The 20,181-nt window shown below is 33.9% G+C and overlaps 1 protein-coding gene across 1 annotated transcript in view; it reads right to left on the bottom strand.

The window, feature by feature from the left end:
* The window catches only part of LOC111044540 (tubulin-specific chaperone D), a 42,987-nt gene extending 29,997 nt beyond the window's left edge, over positions 1-12,990 (bottom strand). The window contains exons 1-8 of the mRNA XM_022329717.2: positions 12,524-12,990; positions 11,324-11,493; positions 7,437-7,575; positions 6,835-7,030; positions 5,309-5,528; positions 3,178-3,326; positions 1,541-1,770; positions 350-489 (exon numbers count right to left, since the gene is read on the bottom strand). Of these exons, the coding sequence (XP_022185409.2) occupies positions 350-489; positions 1,541-1,770; positions 3,178-3,326; positions 5,309-5,528; positions 6,835-7,030; positions 7,437-7,575; positions 11,324-11,493; positions 12,524-12,892 (1,613 nt within the window). The 5' untranslated portion in view covers positions 12,893-12,990. The remainder of the gene's footprint in view (positions 1-349; positions 490-1,540; positions 1,771-3,177; positions 3,327-5,308; positions 5,529-6,834; positions 7,031-7,436; positions 7,576-11,323; positions 11,494-12,523) is intronic.
* Between the last annotated feature and the right edge of the window lie 7,191 nt (positions 12,991-20,181).

The following is a 20,181-nucleotide window of genomic DNA, read 5'->3' as shown; positions in this document are numbered from 1 at the left end:
GGTCCCGGCTGAAGTATTGTATAAAAGTCATGAGGCACATTGACAACTCAAGTTATATATGCATGCTAGGTGAGAACTGTCCGTAAATGACTCCCCAACAACAAAAAGCCATAGGGATATTTTTTATTAGAATAGTTATTAATATCCTAGTCCTGATACTGTTTTAAAACATTTATATCGACTCGAGGCAGACATAACAGGGAATCGCATAAAATTTATATTTCAGAATTTAGTAACATTGTAGTCCAAAAAATTTCAAATACGAAATAATTGATGGGAACCCATTTAGCGGTTAACAAATTCTTATTAGATTTATTTAATAATTACTGTTAGTGAAATAGCCTATTACCTGACATTGAGGTAGGCATTACTCCGTGGGCCGACGGCAAAATAGTCAGCTTCCGTGAGAATATCAATGCCGTGTGGAAACGATCCCTGTCGTCCAACATTTTCTTGGAAGGCAGCCGACGCAGCTCTCCTGCAGTGGATCTGGTGCAACAAGCAATAAGTTGGAAGTTACTGAGATGTTGCAATTATTCAAATGCTAATGAATTAATAATTATTAAACGAAAATCCAAATTAAACTATGTAAATCACCCGGAAGACTTCTACTACTGCAGATATTGACAACAGGGTAAACAGCTAGATGAAAATTCGATGAGCGCTACTATTCAAATATTATTTGTCAGCCCGGGAATCGAACCCGGTACCTCCTAATTGCCGGTCAGGAATGCTTACCCTTACACCAAACTGACAACCTCTGGATAGCAGCGCTCATTTTATACGAAGCCATAGCGGCCACCCAGTCTACAGATGGAAATTACTGAGATATTACAATTATTATTCAAATGCTAATGAATTTGGATTTTCGTTCAATAATAATAATTAAGCAATAAATTGTTATGAAATTGAATGGACTGGATCGATTAAATAACAAAGAAACCAATATAACATAACTCTATTATAACGTGTAATAATAACATAATTGTACATAATTAAGATAGGTATTTTTGTTTGAGTTTATTTAATAAGCATTTTTAGTTGTGTTCTGAATGTAATTCAGTCCTGTTTACAGACAAGAATTTTCTCAAGCAAACAGTATTGTATTCAATGACCTGTAATATTAACTGTGAAATGTAATTTGCTATATTTGCAATTTCCACTTGTGTTATGTTTATTTATATTGTTTCTACATTCCTTATTGATTTATTTTGTAAGATCAGTATTGTTCTGTGTATGTGTACGGTGCGCTCCCCCAGGCTATTATGACAAAACTGATGTGAGAATCAAGGAGTGAATGATAGGCTATCATTGCAGTGCTTTTTTTCTCATATTCTTTGATTTTTTCTAATGACATATTCATCTGTTGAGTTTTTATAATTTTATCTGCTATACTTCTAATTCTTCTTATCCCATAGAGTGATGTGGATAATTTGCTACACAGTGATTTAATGTCAAGTTTCTATCTAAAATTATGCCCAGGAATCTTGCTGAATCCTCAGCACTAAATCCTCATCCTAAACACTTATTGAACACTCACCTCCCGATCAAAGCAAGCAACAATTAGCATTGCTTTGGCAATCTCGTTGACGTAGGGCTTTAAAACGTCGGTATCGTAGGCCCTGGCAAACGCCCAGCACACATAGCAAGCGGCGTCCCTTATATGGGCTCCCACCGTCAGGTAGCCTCTCGGCTCATCGTAGTTCAGCGCATTCACAACCCTAGGCACAACCTGGGGCAGTCTGGACGGTAGCAGAAGACCTCTCTTACCTTGAAATTCAAAAATTATATTCATTCTTTCAATAAGTGCATTATTAAAATGATTGAGGAAGAAAAAAAAGGTAACCTTGTGCTATTCCTTCTTCCGATTTGGATAAGGTTACACATTGTCCGAAATGAAGTCTTGTAGTACTTCACTTCACAAAATTTTCGGTTGAAAAATATTTTCACAAAGCAGATTTTTAACTGTATGCTTCATCCAACAAATTTCGCATTGTTGAATCTATTGTCTCAAAAATCAAATACTTATAGAATATGATCCTATTGTGATAGTATTAACAACTCCTATAGATAGTATTATCCTATAGGATAACTATAGATAGTATCCTATAGGACTACTATAGATAGTATATGATCCTATAGATAGTATGAACAACTCTGGAAACAACCTCTAATAGTCTAGACGGTAACAGAAGACCTCTACTAACTGGAAAATCAACAATTGGTACACCATAATTATCTTGTGAATTCAACAAAATAAAACTTTATTTACTATATTTGAAGATGTGAACAGTGATACTGATATGTGGAAATACAGCCTTATACTTTCAAGAAAATTAATTAAGAACTAAAGTATAATTAGGAACCAAAGGTAATTAAAGGTATAATACAAATATAGATTGAATGAACGTTACTTTATGAAATATAAGTAATTTTCTTATTCTAATATGAACTATATCCCTTTCATATTTAAGAATTTCTCAACTTGAATGAAACGTGAATGTAACTGATATTCATATACAGTAGAATAGTATCAACTAATATACTAGTAGTTCTGTGAACTGTGTAGCAATTATAAACCACAGCTTCCTCTGTCCATACTGTTCATCAGAGTAAATTCTGTCCTGTCCTGCCGTGTCGGCGAGATATCGGTGTGAAAACCACTAATGGTTGTTTGGGTTGGTGTATCGACAAGGCTCTGTTGTAAACAACTACTATCATTAAAAGCTAACCGAGTTGAAAGCAGAGAAAGGTCGGGAGAAAATACTTTGTTTCTTTGAGTTATCAGTTGCATGCGTCAATGTATGCAATTAATAATCCACTCCACAGCTGATTTATGATGAATAATAGTCTAATTTTTACGGTAATATTGGCGTAAAAGTAGAAGGCTCCTTTTCCTTCTATATCATCCTTCCAATGCAAAATTTCAAAAAACCTTACATCGACGCGCAATTCAAAAAGGAACATACCTGTCAAATGCCCGTCACTTCATGGAAATCTATTGCCGCGTTTCGCCGTGAATGCAGAACATATAAACATAAATAATTCATGAAGAGAAATGCAAAACCGTCGAATTGAATCTTAGAAATCACTTCGCTCGGTCAATAATACAATATTGTCGCTTTAAATATATCTAACTACCTTGATCTTTGAACGATAATCTGAATCTTGACTAACCAAGTTCGGCCAAAGCGAGACAGCCACCATGCCAAGCGGCATCCGACATGCGAGGAGTGAGCAGTTCCAACACTGACTCCACGATGTCGTCACCAAACGTCTTACTCAGGCGAGCCGTTATACGTCCGATGCCTTTCGCTGCCGACCACCTGCAAAGTACAAATACAATACTTTCATTCATCTACAAATACCCAACAATATACCTTTCAAAGAAAAAAATGTATGAAGTATATGGGACTGTTTCGAATAATGTGACAGAACACTTGATATTCTTGAGAGATATCGCTAGAAGCTGTAGTGAGATTCACTCCAGACTGTCAGCATCAGTTGAATGAAAAGAAGTTATGTTATTATTCATGCTGAAGTGAATTCTGTGATTGTGGCTGTCGTTCTATTTATGAACATTTATGTTGGTTCGTGTGGAACCAACTCTGATTCTGTCATATTCAAAAATAGTGATTTAGCCTATTTCAAAAATTACAAAATAGTGAAATGGGTTTTCCTCCCCCTAAACCATTGTCTAATACAGCTGAACCATTTCCATATTTGATTATTGGTGATGCGGTATTTGGTATTTCAAAACAAGTATTACAAAAAGAATATATTGAACTTAGTCATGTAAGGAGATATATTGAGTCTACATTTGGCATAATGAGTAATAAATTTAAAATATTCCATAGACCAATGGACACTTTTTTGGGAAATTCAAACACTATTATCAAAGCTTGTTGTATTCTACACAATTTCATCAGAGAACGAAATGGTTACAGAATGGAGGTTACGTTAACAATTATTGAAGGATTACAACCACCAACTTATGACAATGGTCACATACATAATATTAGATCAGGAGACATGTTAAGAGAAAAGTTTGCAAATTACTTTATATCTCTAGAGGGTGCCATGCCTTGACAAAATAATTTAATATATATATTCTGGATTGATAAATATTTATGTACCATATCACAATAAATGGACAATCATGAAGATGTAATTTGTTTGTTTTGTTTTTACTTACCTAGATCTTTTTGTTCAGACGGTGGAATTTCGTGAAAATTTGGAAAAAATGCTTCACAAACTTCTTGCCAAGCCTTCAACTTGGCATCACGATATTTATACAATATATGACCGAGATTCCACAATGGTTCACGAAGACGAACTTCGGTTACTAACCGTTCAGTGTCAATATTTTTAGACATTTTACTTGAATAAATTTGGTTATTTACTATAAAAAGTACCTAACAGTACCACTTATGCCGACGAAATAGAGAAAAACGCTGCTGTCTCAATGAGAGTTATCTCCTGTTTGTACTAATCTTAATGAATTTATAAACCACTACGACAAAAAATCCGACACCACACTAGCCTGATAGTAATGTCGGGTTCACTCAAGCCCTGGATGAGTTAGTTAGTTAGACTATTTTCTCAATCTGGTCAGACATCTCCTCCATCATCTGTTGCATCAATCATCGTCTGAGTATCTCCTCCTGTTGAATTCTATCCCAATGAAATAAGTATATTATGTATATAGAGTGAGTCATATGATTGTATAGGAACCCTTCAATAAGTTAGAGACTGTTGTAGATATAATACTGTAACTTTCAGGATAAGTTATTGGTCGATTACTCTACCTTTTGACGTACAGCTGGATTTCAACCCCTCATAAGAGGGTGACTTAGGGGTTGTAACTAGAATATTTTAAATGTAAATACCCATTGTGTGGTACATCATTTTAAAGGTCTTTTTGAAACAATTAAAGATGACATCGATAAAAATGTTCTATGATATAAATAGAAATACAAATCTCAGTACCCTTTTTGAATTATTTTATCACAACATGTTTCGGACATTCATGCCATTTTCTTGAAAATTGTACTGGGATTTGTATTTCTTTTTATATTACAAGTAGCCATAAACAGAAAAGAGACAATGTTCTATGATACTTGTATCCAAAATGGCGGCTGATTGAAGTGTTAGTTTTTAAAGAAATGAGGGGTTGTAACTCAGATATTTTATATTTATCCTGAAAGTAACAGTATTATATCTACAACAGTCTCCAACTTATTGAGGGGTTCCCATACATATGACTCACTCTGTATAGATAAGAGACAAAAGCCAACGCCACACTAACCTGATAGTAATATCGGGATCACTCAAGCCCTGGATGAGTTCGTCAACTATTTCCTCGATCTCGTCTGGCACATCAAAGTCTTCCTCATCGTCGCTGGTAGTCTCATCAGCGGTCTGCTCCTTCTTGGTCGGTGCATCGCCCGCGTTCAGGTTCAACACTATCTGCCGGCAGCCACGTTTGTACCGCCAAGAGGCCAGGCGTGGTTTCAGTAGGGTCAGTCCTGAGATTTCAAACCAAACAACATTCATTGTTAATGATATCTTCACAAAATTCATTTCTAGCATTATTTATATTTACAGTAATTCATTTCACAAATGGGCCAGACACAATTTTTAGATTCTTAAGCCGTGTCTACACTGAAAAATGTTCGACACACAACATTTTCGGCAAACATGTTTGTTGAGGAGCTCACCGACAAAAATTTTAAAAAGTTTGGACAATTATTGTATTTCACACAAAAAAATACTGTTTTTCCAAACATTTTCAGTGTTGACAGCTCTAAAACATGAAACCTGTTCTACCCACTTACAAATAATATTTTGTTTAGTGACGCGTCCACACTGGCCACGGGCAAACATTGTTTGTCAAACATAATAAAATTTGCCCAAACTGTTTTAACAACCATGTTTGTCGAACATTTGTTCAGTGTGGACACGGCTTTAGAATTTCATGTCTTTCATAGAGAATGGCACAAAGCGTGGAGAGTTTCTTTGTTAGTAAGAATCACAAAAATATATACAACTGCTTGTTTCCGTTGCCAGAGATTAGCATTATTCAATAAATCGATAAATTATTTATTTCATAACAAAACATGGAATAACAGAACAAAAAATACAATGGTTTGTGAACAAGGATGAGCATTAAGAAACACGTCTTTCACTTTCATTGTAGAACTTTTAATTTCATTATATTTTTATTATAATTAAAAGTAGGCTACTACTGCAAAAGTGGAAAACGTGTTTCATAAAGATTAGTACTTGATACACTAATAGTTCATGATAGGATGAAAAACTTGGAAGATATTGAAAATGAACGGCTCTAGGCATAAGCCCGAGTGGAGTATTCTCCACTATAACTGAAAATTCAATAATATACGGTAATAGGCCTACTATAGTCCGTGCAAAACTTATTTTGCAGCCCGGAGCTTAATGACCAATGTTATTTCAATAATAGGAGTACACAGTTGCCGTTTTTATTCTGATTCTATCAAAAAGGTGTACGCTCTCTTTTTTGCTCTCTCTCACACAATAATTATTTCACAGGTTCTCTGGATTCTGTGGAATCTGACAGCGTTGTACTCTATAAGACTAAGTAGCGGTTGCACAACAGCCGGTTAAATTTTAACAGTGATTAATTCCACGAGTACAAATCAGAGAAGCCGTCTTTTCAAAAACGACTTCTCTGATTGGTTCTCGTGGAATTAATCACGGTTAAAATTTAACTGGCTGTTTTGCAACCGGGCCTAATGCTGTAAACTAAGGTTTGCACAGACTATAGTAAAGATGAGTTGAATACTAGTGGCTTACCTATTCGGTGAATGATTTTCATAGCGTATTTCCGAGTAAGTCTATAGCTGTCATTACGACACTTGGCGTCAATTATCCTAGTGAAGAGTAGAGTGGCATAGGGCAGGAGATCTTCTCTCTTGCCATGTTTCAAAATGGCGGCAAGACTTGACAATGGACCAAACCTCTTCCAGCTTCCTTGCTCATTGACCAGGCTCTAGAATGAGAAAGTATTTTGTAATTTTAAAAAAATGTGTGAATTTAATAATTGCTTATCGAAGTTCGGACTAGTCCTTCAAGGGTTTTAAAGGTTGAAAATATGAACTTCATTTATAAAAGTATTCGAAAGTTACCGACAAAATACAAACAATCGGTTTACGACTAGAGCCTCAAGTCAGAAATTGGATCTCACTACGGTTGTACAATTCTATAATCATGAAAAATCCTATAATGTGAGATAAAGGCTCTCACACACTATACGCATGAAATTGAAATATAACTAGTTTTGGTATCCATTGCATCTATTGCAAGGGAGCCTTTTCAGAACTTTATTTTGAACATTGTTGAAGTTTCAAAAACTTTATAAATCAATGCTCTGTTTAAGATTGGTAATGATAACTCACACTGCAAGCCCAATCGAGGAATGGTTTCAGATGAGCCTCTTTCACGTCAGATCTTGTCAATAGCTTCGAAGAAAGATAGGCACTTGCCATTCTACAAGAATCACCTCCCATCAAGTATTTTTTGCAAACATCCAACAGTCTGGAATCAATAAGAATTATCAACATAAGTTTAAATATGAATTTACCTCTAAAATTATCACTCAATTAGAAATTATTGATTTTCAAAGTTCGAGAACTAATTCAAAGGGTTTCAATAGGGACTCTTCGATTACAAACAGAAATTAAGTGAAAGATTAAAGTATTTCCCAAGAGCTAGAATACTGTAAACGAACAGTTGATAAGAGGTTAGTTGTCCTAGCAATCAGAGTCTTATTTAATTGCCGTTTCTTATAAACACACAATTTGCGACGACACGACACCGACACTTGACCGACTCCGATACGAAATCTCCCACTTCAGCACACAATTGCTCTTCTACTATTATTGAAAGAATAAGACGTTGATATTGCTTTTTTACTAATTACCAGAACAGAAAAGAATGGAACGCTAACTAACCTCAAACTGACAGAACTATGTTCAAAACTCTTGATGACAGAAGGATGTCTTAACGACATGTCGTCCTACAATCTGTATGTTGCCAAAGTTCTAATGTATAATTGCCTGACATCAAGTACCTCCATCTCCGCGAAAACCGCCTCAGTCGAGTAGTCCCAACGCCTCCCAAGTGCAGCCTTTAGAATCAGTTTTTGTGTAATGAATAGAGGATTCAAAATAGATCTGAATCCTCCTCCATAAGCTAGGATCCCTCCTTCAATAATTGATTGAACAGATGCGTAATAAATTGTTAGGATTTCGTTCTTGTTCAAATATTCTCTAAGTTTCCTAAAAACATAAATCATTTTTCTTAGTCTGCTGTTCTGATAAGCAACATGTGCAGACCAGTTGAATCTATTATTAATAATCACACCTAGATATTTATAAGAGTCTACCCTTGCAATTGACTCACAGTTACAAGAGGTATTGTTAATGTTACCACATGTATGCAGTTTGACCCCTTCAACTGAGGTGTCGCTAGCATCTCTCAGGGAGACCGGCATGAACTTTGTCTTACTGACATTGAGTGTCAATAAATTATGGTCAAACCATGTTTTTAATGACGCCAAGTCTCTCTTTGCCCTAATCAGTACGGATTCCCAGTCAGGCCCCCTAACCAGAACAGCAGCGTCATCTGCAAAGAGATAGATCCTGCTATTTAAGTTCAATCTTGCAAGGTTATTTACGTAAATCAAGAATAATAATGGACCTAGGGTGCTTCCTTGAATTACCCCATATTCTACTTGTTTCAGCTGGCTATTTCCTCCATTTATAACAGTAAACTGTTTACGGTTACTGAAATATGATTTAAACCAATTAAATGAGTCTCCCTCTATCCCAATCAGTTCCATTTTCTTGAGCAACTTTTCCCCATCCACAGAATCGAATGCCTTGGCCAGATCCAAGAATATCAATGCACATTTTTCATTACTTCCCAAGGCAAAATTCACATCTCTGGTTATAGCGAAGAGGGCATCTGAAATATTTTTTGATTTTCTAAAACCATATTGAGAATTAGTTAGTAATCTATTACTTTCAAGGTATGTTGTTAATTGGTCTTTTATTACTTTTTCAAGAATTTTGGAAAATACGCTAAGTAGGCTGATTGGACGAAAGTTTGAACTCTCAGTTATGTCTCCTGATTTGAACAATGGAATCACCTTTGCAATTTTGAGGGCGTCAGGAAACTCGCCCGAAGCGATGCTCAAGTTGATGATATGCAGAAGTGGATCAGATAGGCTTTGAAAGTGGGATTTCAGGATATCAGCAGAAATACAATCATACCCAGGAGCCGAACCGCCGCGCAGGGAATTCACATAACTAAGTAACTCAGCCTTGTCGATAGTGTGTAGGATCAATCTAGAGTCTACTGCGTAATCTGAGTCATTTACTACCGGTGGGCCTATAGTGTTTATTTTATCAGCTAAGTTACTTCCCACATTGGAAAAATATTCATTGAATTCTTCAGCTACATGCATTCTTTTATCCCCCGGATATGTCTTTCCTGCCGCGTACTGGTCCAGTGGAAAGGGGTCTTTGTTTTTTATTTTACCAGACAATTCATTCACAGTCGGCCAGAATAGTTTTGGATTATTTTTAGAATTGAATTTTTTTGTTTTGTAGTAGTGGGTCTTGGTTCTCCGTATCAATGAATTCAGTTTATTTCTGTAATTTATATAATAGTTTTTAAGTTGTTGATTGAAGGGCTGGTTCCTAAGCTGTTTACTTATATTGTCCCGTTTTCTAATTGAACGTATTAAACCTTCCGTCATCCAGGGCTTCAGTTTTACCTCCCTATTGCTGAATTTCTTGATTTTTGTAGATTTTTCTATTAAGTTTTTTAAAATGGAGAAGAAAATGTTACAGGATGAATTTAATTCTTGTTCATTAGTGACAGCCCTCCAATCACAATTGCTTATAAATTCATGTAAAGATGAATTCAGATGATGTCAATGAATTCTTCGTATTTTTTTACTGAATTGATTATTATTGGTTTCGTAATTTCTAGTGCAATACTGTAATGGTCAGTCACATCCGTCATTACAACCGCTGTTTTCAGGCAATTATAGTTGTCGTGTCTGATAAAAACATGGTCTATACATGATTTACTGTTCCCCTGCACCCTAGTATATTTATCAATACCGCTCATAAATCCATTTTCAAACATCATGTCTAGATATCTTTCAGTTTTATTATCTGACTGCAATATGTTAGCGTTAATGTCACCCACAAGAACACAAGTTTTATTCCTATTGATATTCATGTAATAGTTGCGAAGTGCATTAGTAAAGTCATCCAGGTCACTGTCGTGAGTACGATAAACTGTAAGAAGGTTTATATTTTTTCCATGATACGTTAATTCGATACTCAAACCATACACGTCGGCCAGCTCCATCTGTCTACATTCACTCACACTCACTCCCTCCCTCACATACACCAACACTCCGTCATTCTTGTTTCTCCATCTGTTCGTTTTAAAAGCCCTATAACCCTCCAATTGAATACCCACAGTATCGTCTCCCAACCAAGTTTCCCCCAGCATGATTACATCCCATATCACATTACTTCCATGCGAATAAGTTGTGTAATTATCAAAAATAATTACGAACTAATAAATAAAAATAATTTAAGAACTGAAAATTTAGTGAAGTGAACAACTACAAGACCTAACCTATTTCGGACTATGTGTGTAACCTTATCTAAATTTGGCAGAGGAATAGCACAAGGTTACCTTATTTTTTCTCTCCCTGTCATTTTTGATGATGTTCTATGAATCAATAAAGAATGAAGAATTTCATTTCAATTTTTTAAATTAATTTGAGGACCAGTTTCCGAGCTTGAGATTTAGCCAAGTTCTAGACTTTTCAACTCTAGGATTTTGAATAGTAAGCTTATCTTATATTAGATGTATTTCTATACATTATTTATTATTATTATTTCTAAACATTATTATATTTAACTATATTTCTCGATAAATAATCGTCCAAAATGAAACATCATCTTTAAAGTATGATAGGGGGTGCAGCTTTCATTCAAACTTTCAACTGAATTGTTCCTGGTGATGACTGAGCCAAAAAGTCACGCCTCGCCCCTGAGCCTAATGAATATTTAAAGCGATAGAACTATTCAATTCTATTGATGATGATGCTGAATTGATATCGTACAAGAGAAAATTCTTAAAATATCAGCTATCTAGTACTGAATCAAGTGAAAATGACATAAGATCTAACAAATACGTTTTGGAGATACTTCAAAAAATTATAATTAATTGTAACTTAACTCATGTTACTAACCTGTCCATCACAGTTTTCTCCTGATTGCCGCTATCAAGCCGAGCCATATGGAAAGGAATCATCACTATAATGGAGAGCCATAAGAGAAGACAATAGCGGGTTTCCCAAGTCAATGTATCTTTTTCATTTTGAGATTCGAGCATCGATAACACAACTTCCAAATCAGAAACCTAAAAACAAATTGATTTGTTATTCAAGACAATATAACTAAATAAATTTACAAATATTGAGTCCGGAATCTTCAGCACACTAAACCTCCGAAACAGCAAGAATTTATTGAATGAAAAAGACTAAGAAATTGTCAAAAACCACAGATTTATTGATACTTAGAAAGATCGGTTTCAGTTATTACACCATTGTCAATCTCTGACAACCAATGGAGGTAGGCCTATGGAGGTAAATGGAATCTCACCATTGTCAATGAAGATTGACAATGTTGTAATAACTGAAACCGGTCTTTCTAAGTATCAATAAATCTGTGGTTTTTTGACAATTTCTTAGTCTTTTTCATTCAATATGAATAATTACCACAATATCAACTTCTCAACTACACAAAAAGCAAGAATTTACATTTTTTTCACATGAACGTCTAAATGCGTTAAAATTAGAAAAAAAAATCAAAATCTTTTGTGAAATTGTTTTTTAGATATGTTTATCTTGCTTACAAAGCATAGGCCTACTATAGAAACAAGAAAACGCAGTTTCGTATATTGGGGCACACAGTTGTCATTGATAGTTGTTACTGTGTATGTGGTCATAGATATTTGACCAACTCTTATCAAAGATTTCATTTTGAATTGGAACCGTGTTATGAAATCAAATATAATTCTTACTACACTATCAAATATTCTAATAGATATATATATGACCATAATACATCTGAATATTTAATGGGGCCCTTGACCAATAATTGACTTAATAGGGCTACCAACAACTAACTGAAATAGCTTCATCATTTGTTTAGTAGCTTGGGCGACATCTTGTAAGGAATATTATTTCATAATCAGTATGATTTAATTTTTTTGAGTAGGATAAACTGACAAAAACAGCTTAAAATAGGTTATATTCTAACATGTGGTTACATATAACAAGTGACGAAACTAGTGTTTGAAGACATTAACAAGGTTATAAATAGCTACGATAAGAAAAATAACAAGCATTACGAAAATTATTTGAGTTTAAATAAATCTAGATACTTACTTCATGCGGAAGATGCCTGACAACCACTTTATAACCTCTCACATTTACAATCACAAACAAATACTTGAATAACCTATGTCTCAGCTCCATTGAAGTGTTGGTTTCTTTAACCAGGTCAAGAATTTCACCTAACATTTGATCCAAGTATGGGTCTAATAAATGTGGTTGTTCTTTATATTGATTTAAAATATATTTGAACTTTTCATAAGCCTGTTCTGTTTTGTTGACATCCTGACAGCTCGAAGCCGATTTCAAAGTGTTGATCATATTCAAAACTTCCTTCCATTCACTAAACATTTCCAAGGCACATCCTAAACCAATATTCTCGCAGATATCATCTTCATTTGATGCTTCTATATCCATTTCCATTTTCACTTACAGAAAAATTACAAAAATTAAACTTTGTAACAATTGAAGAAGAAACAAACCCAAAAACTGCGACTACCTGACTACGAAAAACAAAACTTACAGTTCTGCGCACTGCGCATGCTCCAATAAAAGTACAACACTGCCATCTAGAGCAGCGAAGTAGTTGAGTAGGCTATTTCAGATTAAGCGGCAATATTCAAATCAACGGTCAGAACTGATTCTTCAAGCTATTAATAGCGAGGTCCACGTTATAATGGCAGTGGAGAAAGATAGAAAAACAATGTTGCCGATACTCTGTCTTGTCAATGCCTTCTGTAGACGGTAGCTGATACAGGTTTATTCATGTAATATTAACTGTTCATTCACGTTTAAAATAATCAATTAAATTTTATAAGGCTAAAAATTATATATTTTGATAATTTCAAAATGAATTTTCATAATTGAGATGAAATATTTTGTTGATTAATTATTGATAATCATACTTTGTTGAAATACGATCTGGCAACAGAGCAAAGCGAGAAAAAGATAGCGCTATCCGTTTTGTTGAATGATAGGTAAGGATAGCAATATAATTCATATTCGAACACTGCCATTAACGTGGACCTCACTATAGTCCCGGTTGCACAAAAACCGGTTGAATTTTGATTGAGATTAAATCTCAAATTTTATTCAACGAGAATCAATCAGAGAAGCCGTCTTCAGGGGCGGTCTGGCCAGGTCGGCTGGTCGGGGATCCACGAGGGCCCCGAGGCCAAGGGGCCCCCAAAATGTAAGGCCTGCTTTTGAAAATTCACTTGGACTTTGTTTTTCGTACAGTAGTAACAATAATCCAGGCAATGAATGCTCAAATAAATGTATAGAGGGAAAAGTTTAGAACACAATTTTCAACTCCACAGCTCTGTGATAGTAAGAGGATTGACATATCAAAAGTCCTCACCCCTACCCCCTGTGCTAAAGGGGGTGGGGGTGGTTTGAAAGTACCATTTTTTATTTTTCGCATATATCATGGAAACTACGCATGTTATGAACATTTGTATTCTGTGCAAAATTCAAGTTTACAAAATTAACAACAAGAATGTGATAATTATGATATTGTAGAGCATAAAATTATCTTCCATTTCATGTATAATTCGACTGTTGCAGCAGTTTTAGTTTCGAGTGTCTTTGTTTGGTAAAAAGTTTAGAAACATTCCCTGTGTTTAGTTCCGGAGACGTTCCAATAGGTACTCAATATGAATGTTCATACTGAAGCACACACGTCATTTATGACGACAGAATAGTGTGATATTCGAGAAAAGTCACTTGTTGCAAATCTTGAGATTTGACACTCAAAACTAAAACTGCTGCAACAATCGTATGGGAATGCGTAAAATAGTCGAATTATACATGAAATTAAAGATAATTTAATGCTCAACAATTTCGTAATTAGAACATTCTTGTTTCATCAATTGTTGAGAAGTTATAAGACTTGAAAAAGTGAAAAAATGTAAGAAAAACTGGTTTTTCGAAAATGCATAACTTTAGAATATAAATATCTCCAAAAGTATAAGATTTATCGAAAACCTCCACCAAACAAAACTTGTAGGAAATTTATTAAGCTTCATTTTCATGCAGTTGATTATGTCAATAGAACACATTGTTTCCAAGATATTAGCATGTAAGTAATAAGTGGAAAATGCAACTTTCAAACAACCCTCATCCCTTCAGCACATGATGTAGGGGTTGGGATTTTTATATGCTCACATCCAAACTAGTGTCAACAAAGCTGCCAAGTCGAAAATTGTGTTCCAAACATTCCCTCCAAATTTCATTGTCAACTGATCTATTGTTATTGAACAGAAAATTTCACTCTCAACACTAAAAATGCTGCAACAATCGTAGCGAAATGCGTAAAATAGTGAAAATATACATCATTACCAAACAATACATAATCTGTATTATCATATTTCCAACTTATGAATTGTGCCTTGGTTAGTATTGAAGAACGATTTGTTCCGAACCAAGATATTTTGAAAGAGTCTTTTGAAAGACTGTTCTTGGCTCACTCCGAAAAAGTTTAAAGAAATTAAAACACTTGACAGTTTTCCTGCAGACGAACTTTGCGCTATCCCTAAACTGGCCAAAGTAGAAATAAATTAAATTTAAGTTAATAAGTAAACTTTAGTCAAGTTTTTAAAGGGAGCTAAAGGATAAAGATAATGACATTCCAAAAAAAGAGCTAGAAGAATCATATCTAAAGCTGCGTACACATATACGCGCTTCCAACCCGCACCGAGCAAGCTCCGCCCTCGTACCGCCCTCGTTCCACCATCGTACCGCAGTCGCTCCGCCCTCGTACCGCAGTCACACCCATCATGAACGTTACGGAAGATGTTAGATCTTCTCGCGTTACCCGGTCAAACCACTCTTGCTCCCCGCCCGATCATCAATCGCGCTCTGCTGGAGTGACGTTCGGTTGCGGAGCAGAGCGAAAGTCTGTACGCACCTTTACATCAGACTCCGAGTCAGAGAAAGCTTCTCCTGACGAAGCTTAAAATTGTGACGATGGCAAAATTGCGAGCAGTGCATGTTAACTTGTACCGGTATGTGGCCTACAAATTTTTATTGACAATTTCATGCATACAAGTTACATGCGAGCGAGTTTTTTTCTAAGCTGAAAACGCAATATTGAGAGTGACGCTTAGACAGGACCTGGCTTCAACCATTATAATGAACGTTGAGAGGGATTTATTCCACAATGTTGTCAAAGTTGTCACCATTATTGACGAGCTCGCCAAATCTAGTCAAGAAATCTCTAAAGCACTTTTAGTGTAATTTTTCCGTTCTGTGTAATCTAACAGTCATTAACATAAATGTAAATTTGATGATTATGTTCAAATTATTTCAATTTTTATCCTTTTTTGGCTATATTTAGAATTATCATGTTGTATTCCAAACACGTTTAATAATTTTAATTGTACTAATAAATCTGTTCAACTATACATTAAAAATTTTGTTTTTATTATCAAACCTAGTTCAATTTTAGTTACTTCCAATTGCAATTTGAAAAAAGTATTTTCTCATAAAAATAACTAAATTTTTTGAAAATAAGCTACCAAATACCACTCATTTTTAGACATATTATATCCAAACATCAGTTATTCAGTTATTAGGCATCAATTTATAAAAATTTTCCCGGATGGGCACCCGGGAACCCCCCCCCCACTCTTGCTGGGGGGTATTCCAGACCCCCCAGACCAATCAGTGGGGGCCCCACAATCAGCCATAGCCGAGGGCCCCCAGCTGAGGCAGACCGCCCCTGGCCGTCTTTTCAAAAAAGCCTTATATGTTTGTTTCTCGTGAAATAACGGTTAGAATTTAACCGGCTTTTATGCAACCAGACCCTATTGCAAACAAACATTATACTTCTACACATTTTGATATTGAAGAGTAAAGACTATGAGGATGAGTGTACACAAAAAACGGTCAGTGGTCAAAGCGGTCTTAGAATGATGTAGACGTAGATGATATAAATGACTTTAGATTTAGGAAAAAATTCATAATTTTGTTTTATGTATTTTTTTTACTATTCAAATGAATGACGTTTGACTAGTGAATGAATTTGATTCAATTTGAGAAATTCATATAAATATATTTATTCTAGCCTATATCCTCTTGTGCCGCTGGGAATTGGAACGCCTGATCGCTCACAAACACAAGCACACAAGGAATATATTTATAAATTTCTTGTTTCAAGATAATATCTGTTTCAGCCTAATTTATTTTGGATAAAAGTTTTCAAATCTTGATATCTGAAACCTAATACTGGGAAACTACTTTATTATTATTTATTGGGTATGAGCAGTGGGAGTTACAATAACCAAAATATTGTGTTGGAAGAGTTGAAACTATATATCTAAAAATATTTCTTCCATGGCAAGTAACAAAAAATCATAACATTCAATTTCTGCTATATGGTACTGTACCTGCAATCTACCTAAAAATACTACCCAACTATAAAGGTGCCGTAGCGAATGTGAAATACCGTACTATGTCTTCACTCTTGTCCAAGTAACTTGTTTTTCATGATAAAGTATGCAATGCACTGTAGCATCCAGCACAAAATAAATTAAAAGAGGTTTTAGTACTTGGAAAAATTATTTCAATTTGAATCTATTTTAAAACCTTTACTGTACAAAATATACAATATATTTTAAATAATTTTCTTCTTGGATAGTGCGTGCTAGCCCTATCAAGGTAATTTAGTTAATTCGGATATGGTTCGGTCTCAATTATAACCCGGATAATCGACGTCAAAGACCTTAAAGATGCAGGTCTTATCTCTTCAAGGTCTTTGATCGACGTTCTATTGTACATATTATAAGAGGTATTATACAGTCACTGTTCAAAACTCAGAGACTTTCTCAAATTCTCCAATCCAATATGAACACACAGTGAAAATAACAGAAGCGAATAGCAACTCAGAAGATAGTGATTTCACACAGGATATTGTGGTAATAGTTATAGGGGTTGAAGAGAAAAAAAAACACAATATAATTTTTAAATAATAGTTTCATTATTTCAGAAAAACGGTAAAAAATTACAATAATTTGAGGTATTGTGGTACATTTGTATCATACACAAAATTAGAATGCTGTGAATCTTAAATACAATTAAATTACTATCCTTACATCAAATAACTATTAAATTACATTTGACAGTCTTAATTAGTGATTCTAGTAATATTTTTAGGATCTAGGTGACAATAGTATAAACAGCTTCAATGTATAATTGGTGTCTTGAACGTGGACCAGCCTATCTATTTTGTTCTTCAAATAGAGGAATGCTCTCTTAAATATTTATTACTTCGAAATATAAAAAAAATATTCTATAGGAGATGGTCATGACTAATCCAAAATTGATTATTTATCTATAGTTGAATAATAGTCATTGAACATTTTCATAGTCATTGTATAGTTTTTGAAGAGATTCCAATGAAAAAGGTTATAATTATGCTAAATATTTTGAGAAAATCCAAACAAACCACCTCTTTTGTGCAACTGGTATTTATTGGATTCAAGAGACTATCAGTTCATTAGCTGTGAATCTGGTTATGCAAAACAAAGCAATATCATTAAGAAAGACAGACTAATTCAAAAAGCCAATGTAGTTCATAAGGATTCTTCTTACTGCAAGAGAAACTGGTTTTTGAAGTGCACTTGAGTTTATCATAGATTAATCTACTTTTGAGATTACTTAGTTACTGATTCCACAAGATTATACTGTTATGAGATTACAATTAGCTGTGACTAGCAGATAAAAATAGTCTAACTTCGAAATAATAACAGCGTTCCATTAATTACAATCAAAAATTTACATTATTTTTAATTGGCGTGAACAATTATTATTGACTTAGTATTACATGAAGCATGGACTTTTCTAAAGTGAAAACTGAAAATGCTGCTTGAATCAGAGAAACAAAACGATCTAATAATTATTTCAATAATGCTTATCATGGTGAATGCTCATTATCATAGAGATAATCAGGAGTACGGTATTTCCAATCTTTGGTAGTATTGATAACTATAATGAACGGATTTGATAAAAAAATATGAAATAGTTTACTTTACAATATAGCTTGTCCCCAATAATTCTTACTATTTCAATAACAATGACATGACCTGAACCACAGTGGTACATTATAAAGGCTTCCAAAAAGAAATAACTGAATTAATATAAGTGATACTGTTCAGCCCTACCGGAGGAAACATTTAAACAATACTACAATCCTATTCTAAATTTGTTATTGTCATTGATAGGCCTAATTCATAATAATTAATTAATTAATAAGATAATACGATAATATTATTTTATAAGACAATTATATAACTTGTTGCTTTCAAAATTAACATTTACAGTGTGATGTTTCAAATCGTAACAAAAATGTGATGTGATCATAAAGCAAATCATTAACAAATAAAAGTGAATCTTCATATTTTGTTGATGTAAACCTCGTATGGGAATAAGAGTGTGCATGATGAAATTATTGGTTATTATCAAATAGAATACTGAAGTTAGATAACAAAACAATAAATAATACTATAATACAAAGTAAATTCTAAAGACTAGCATCGATTATCACTAATGATTATTCTGGATATGGAATAACTATTAACTTAGTATTTGGATATTAAGCTGTACATTTTGTGCTAATATGGAAAAATATAAACGTTAAATACAGATAGAATCAATAAAGAAAGTTTGTAGTCGGAAATATATTAGCCCACTACAACAACATACAGAATTACATGATAAAAATATAAGAAAATTGAACAGATTTAACTCTAATTGAACGACAATTATTCAAAAGTAACTTAATATATAATCATAATGGAAACGAGATTTTATTAAATTGTGATTTAGAGATAATAGTTATGAGGCCAATTAGCAATTGTAATAAACTATTTCAAGTGTGGTAAGGGATTATTTATCACCAGCAAAAGCTATACGAATAATATCAAGTTAATACAGATTACATTTTTTTAAACACAGCGAAAGAAAATATGTGATTTATCTTTGAGTATCTCAGTGAAGACTCTATGACAGAGGAAATTAATAATTAGACATACACTTATACAAATAGTTACAAATAGTTAGAGATTCAGCAACACTATTTTCAGCCTTCTTTGGTATCATTTACACTAATTTACATTATCTACACTAAATAAATATAGGTTTTATCCAATGTTACACAATATTTACAAAACGTATATTCTATAGCGGCATGTGAATTGAACTGTAGTTAGGTGAGGAGAAAAATTGTCTAATGTTTTTTTTTCTTTTTTTTCCAGTTTGAGACCTACATAATTAAGCTCTTTGCTTGTGCGTATTATAAAATAAAGTAGTTGTAATATGTTGAATTATTAATCATGATAGAAAATGCTTGTTCCAGATCTTAATTGAATCCTGTATCAATGGGCTGATAAGAAAGTAACATAAACGTGCTTAAAAATACAATTGATCATAGAAAAATTAATGTATAAATTGGAAGGATAATTAGGATACTCCCCCCGGACATAATCCATGGGGTGAATGCCAAAAATTTAATATTTAAAAATGAATATTTTATTGTTGTATATTTGATTAATAAAGACAATTATTAATTTTCAATTATTTATAGAAGGATAATCATTCTCAGACTAACTAATTTTTGTGAGATGGAGGCACATCTCAAATTTATCGAGACAATGTGGCAAAAACATGAATTTTAGTGAGATATTTTTATCATATAAGGCTAGTTACACACACAT

The sequence above is a fragment of the Nilaparvata lugens genome, chromosome 8, assembly GCF_014356525.2.
Source record: "Nilaparvata lugens isolate BPH chromosome 8, ASM1435652v1, whole genome shotgun sequence".
Classification (NCBI taxonomy): Eukaryota; Metazoa; Arthropoda; class Insecta; order Hemiptera; family Delphacidae; genus Nilaparvata; species Nilaparvata lugens.
Note: the sequence above shows the minus strand (reverse complement) of the source record. Positions and strands in the feature narration are given on the sequence as shown.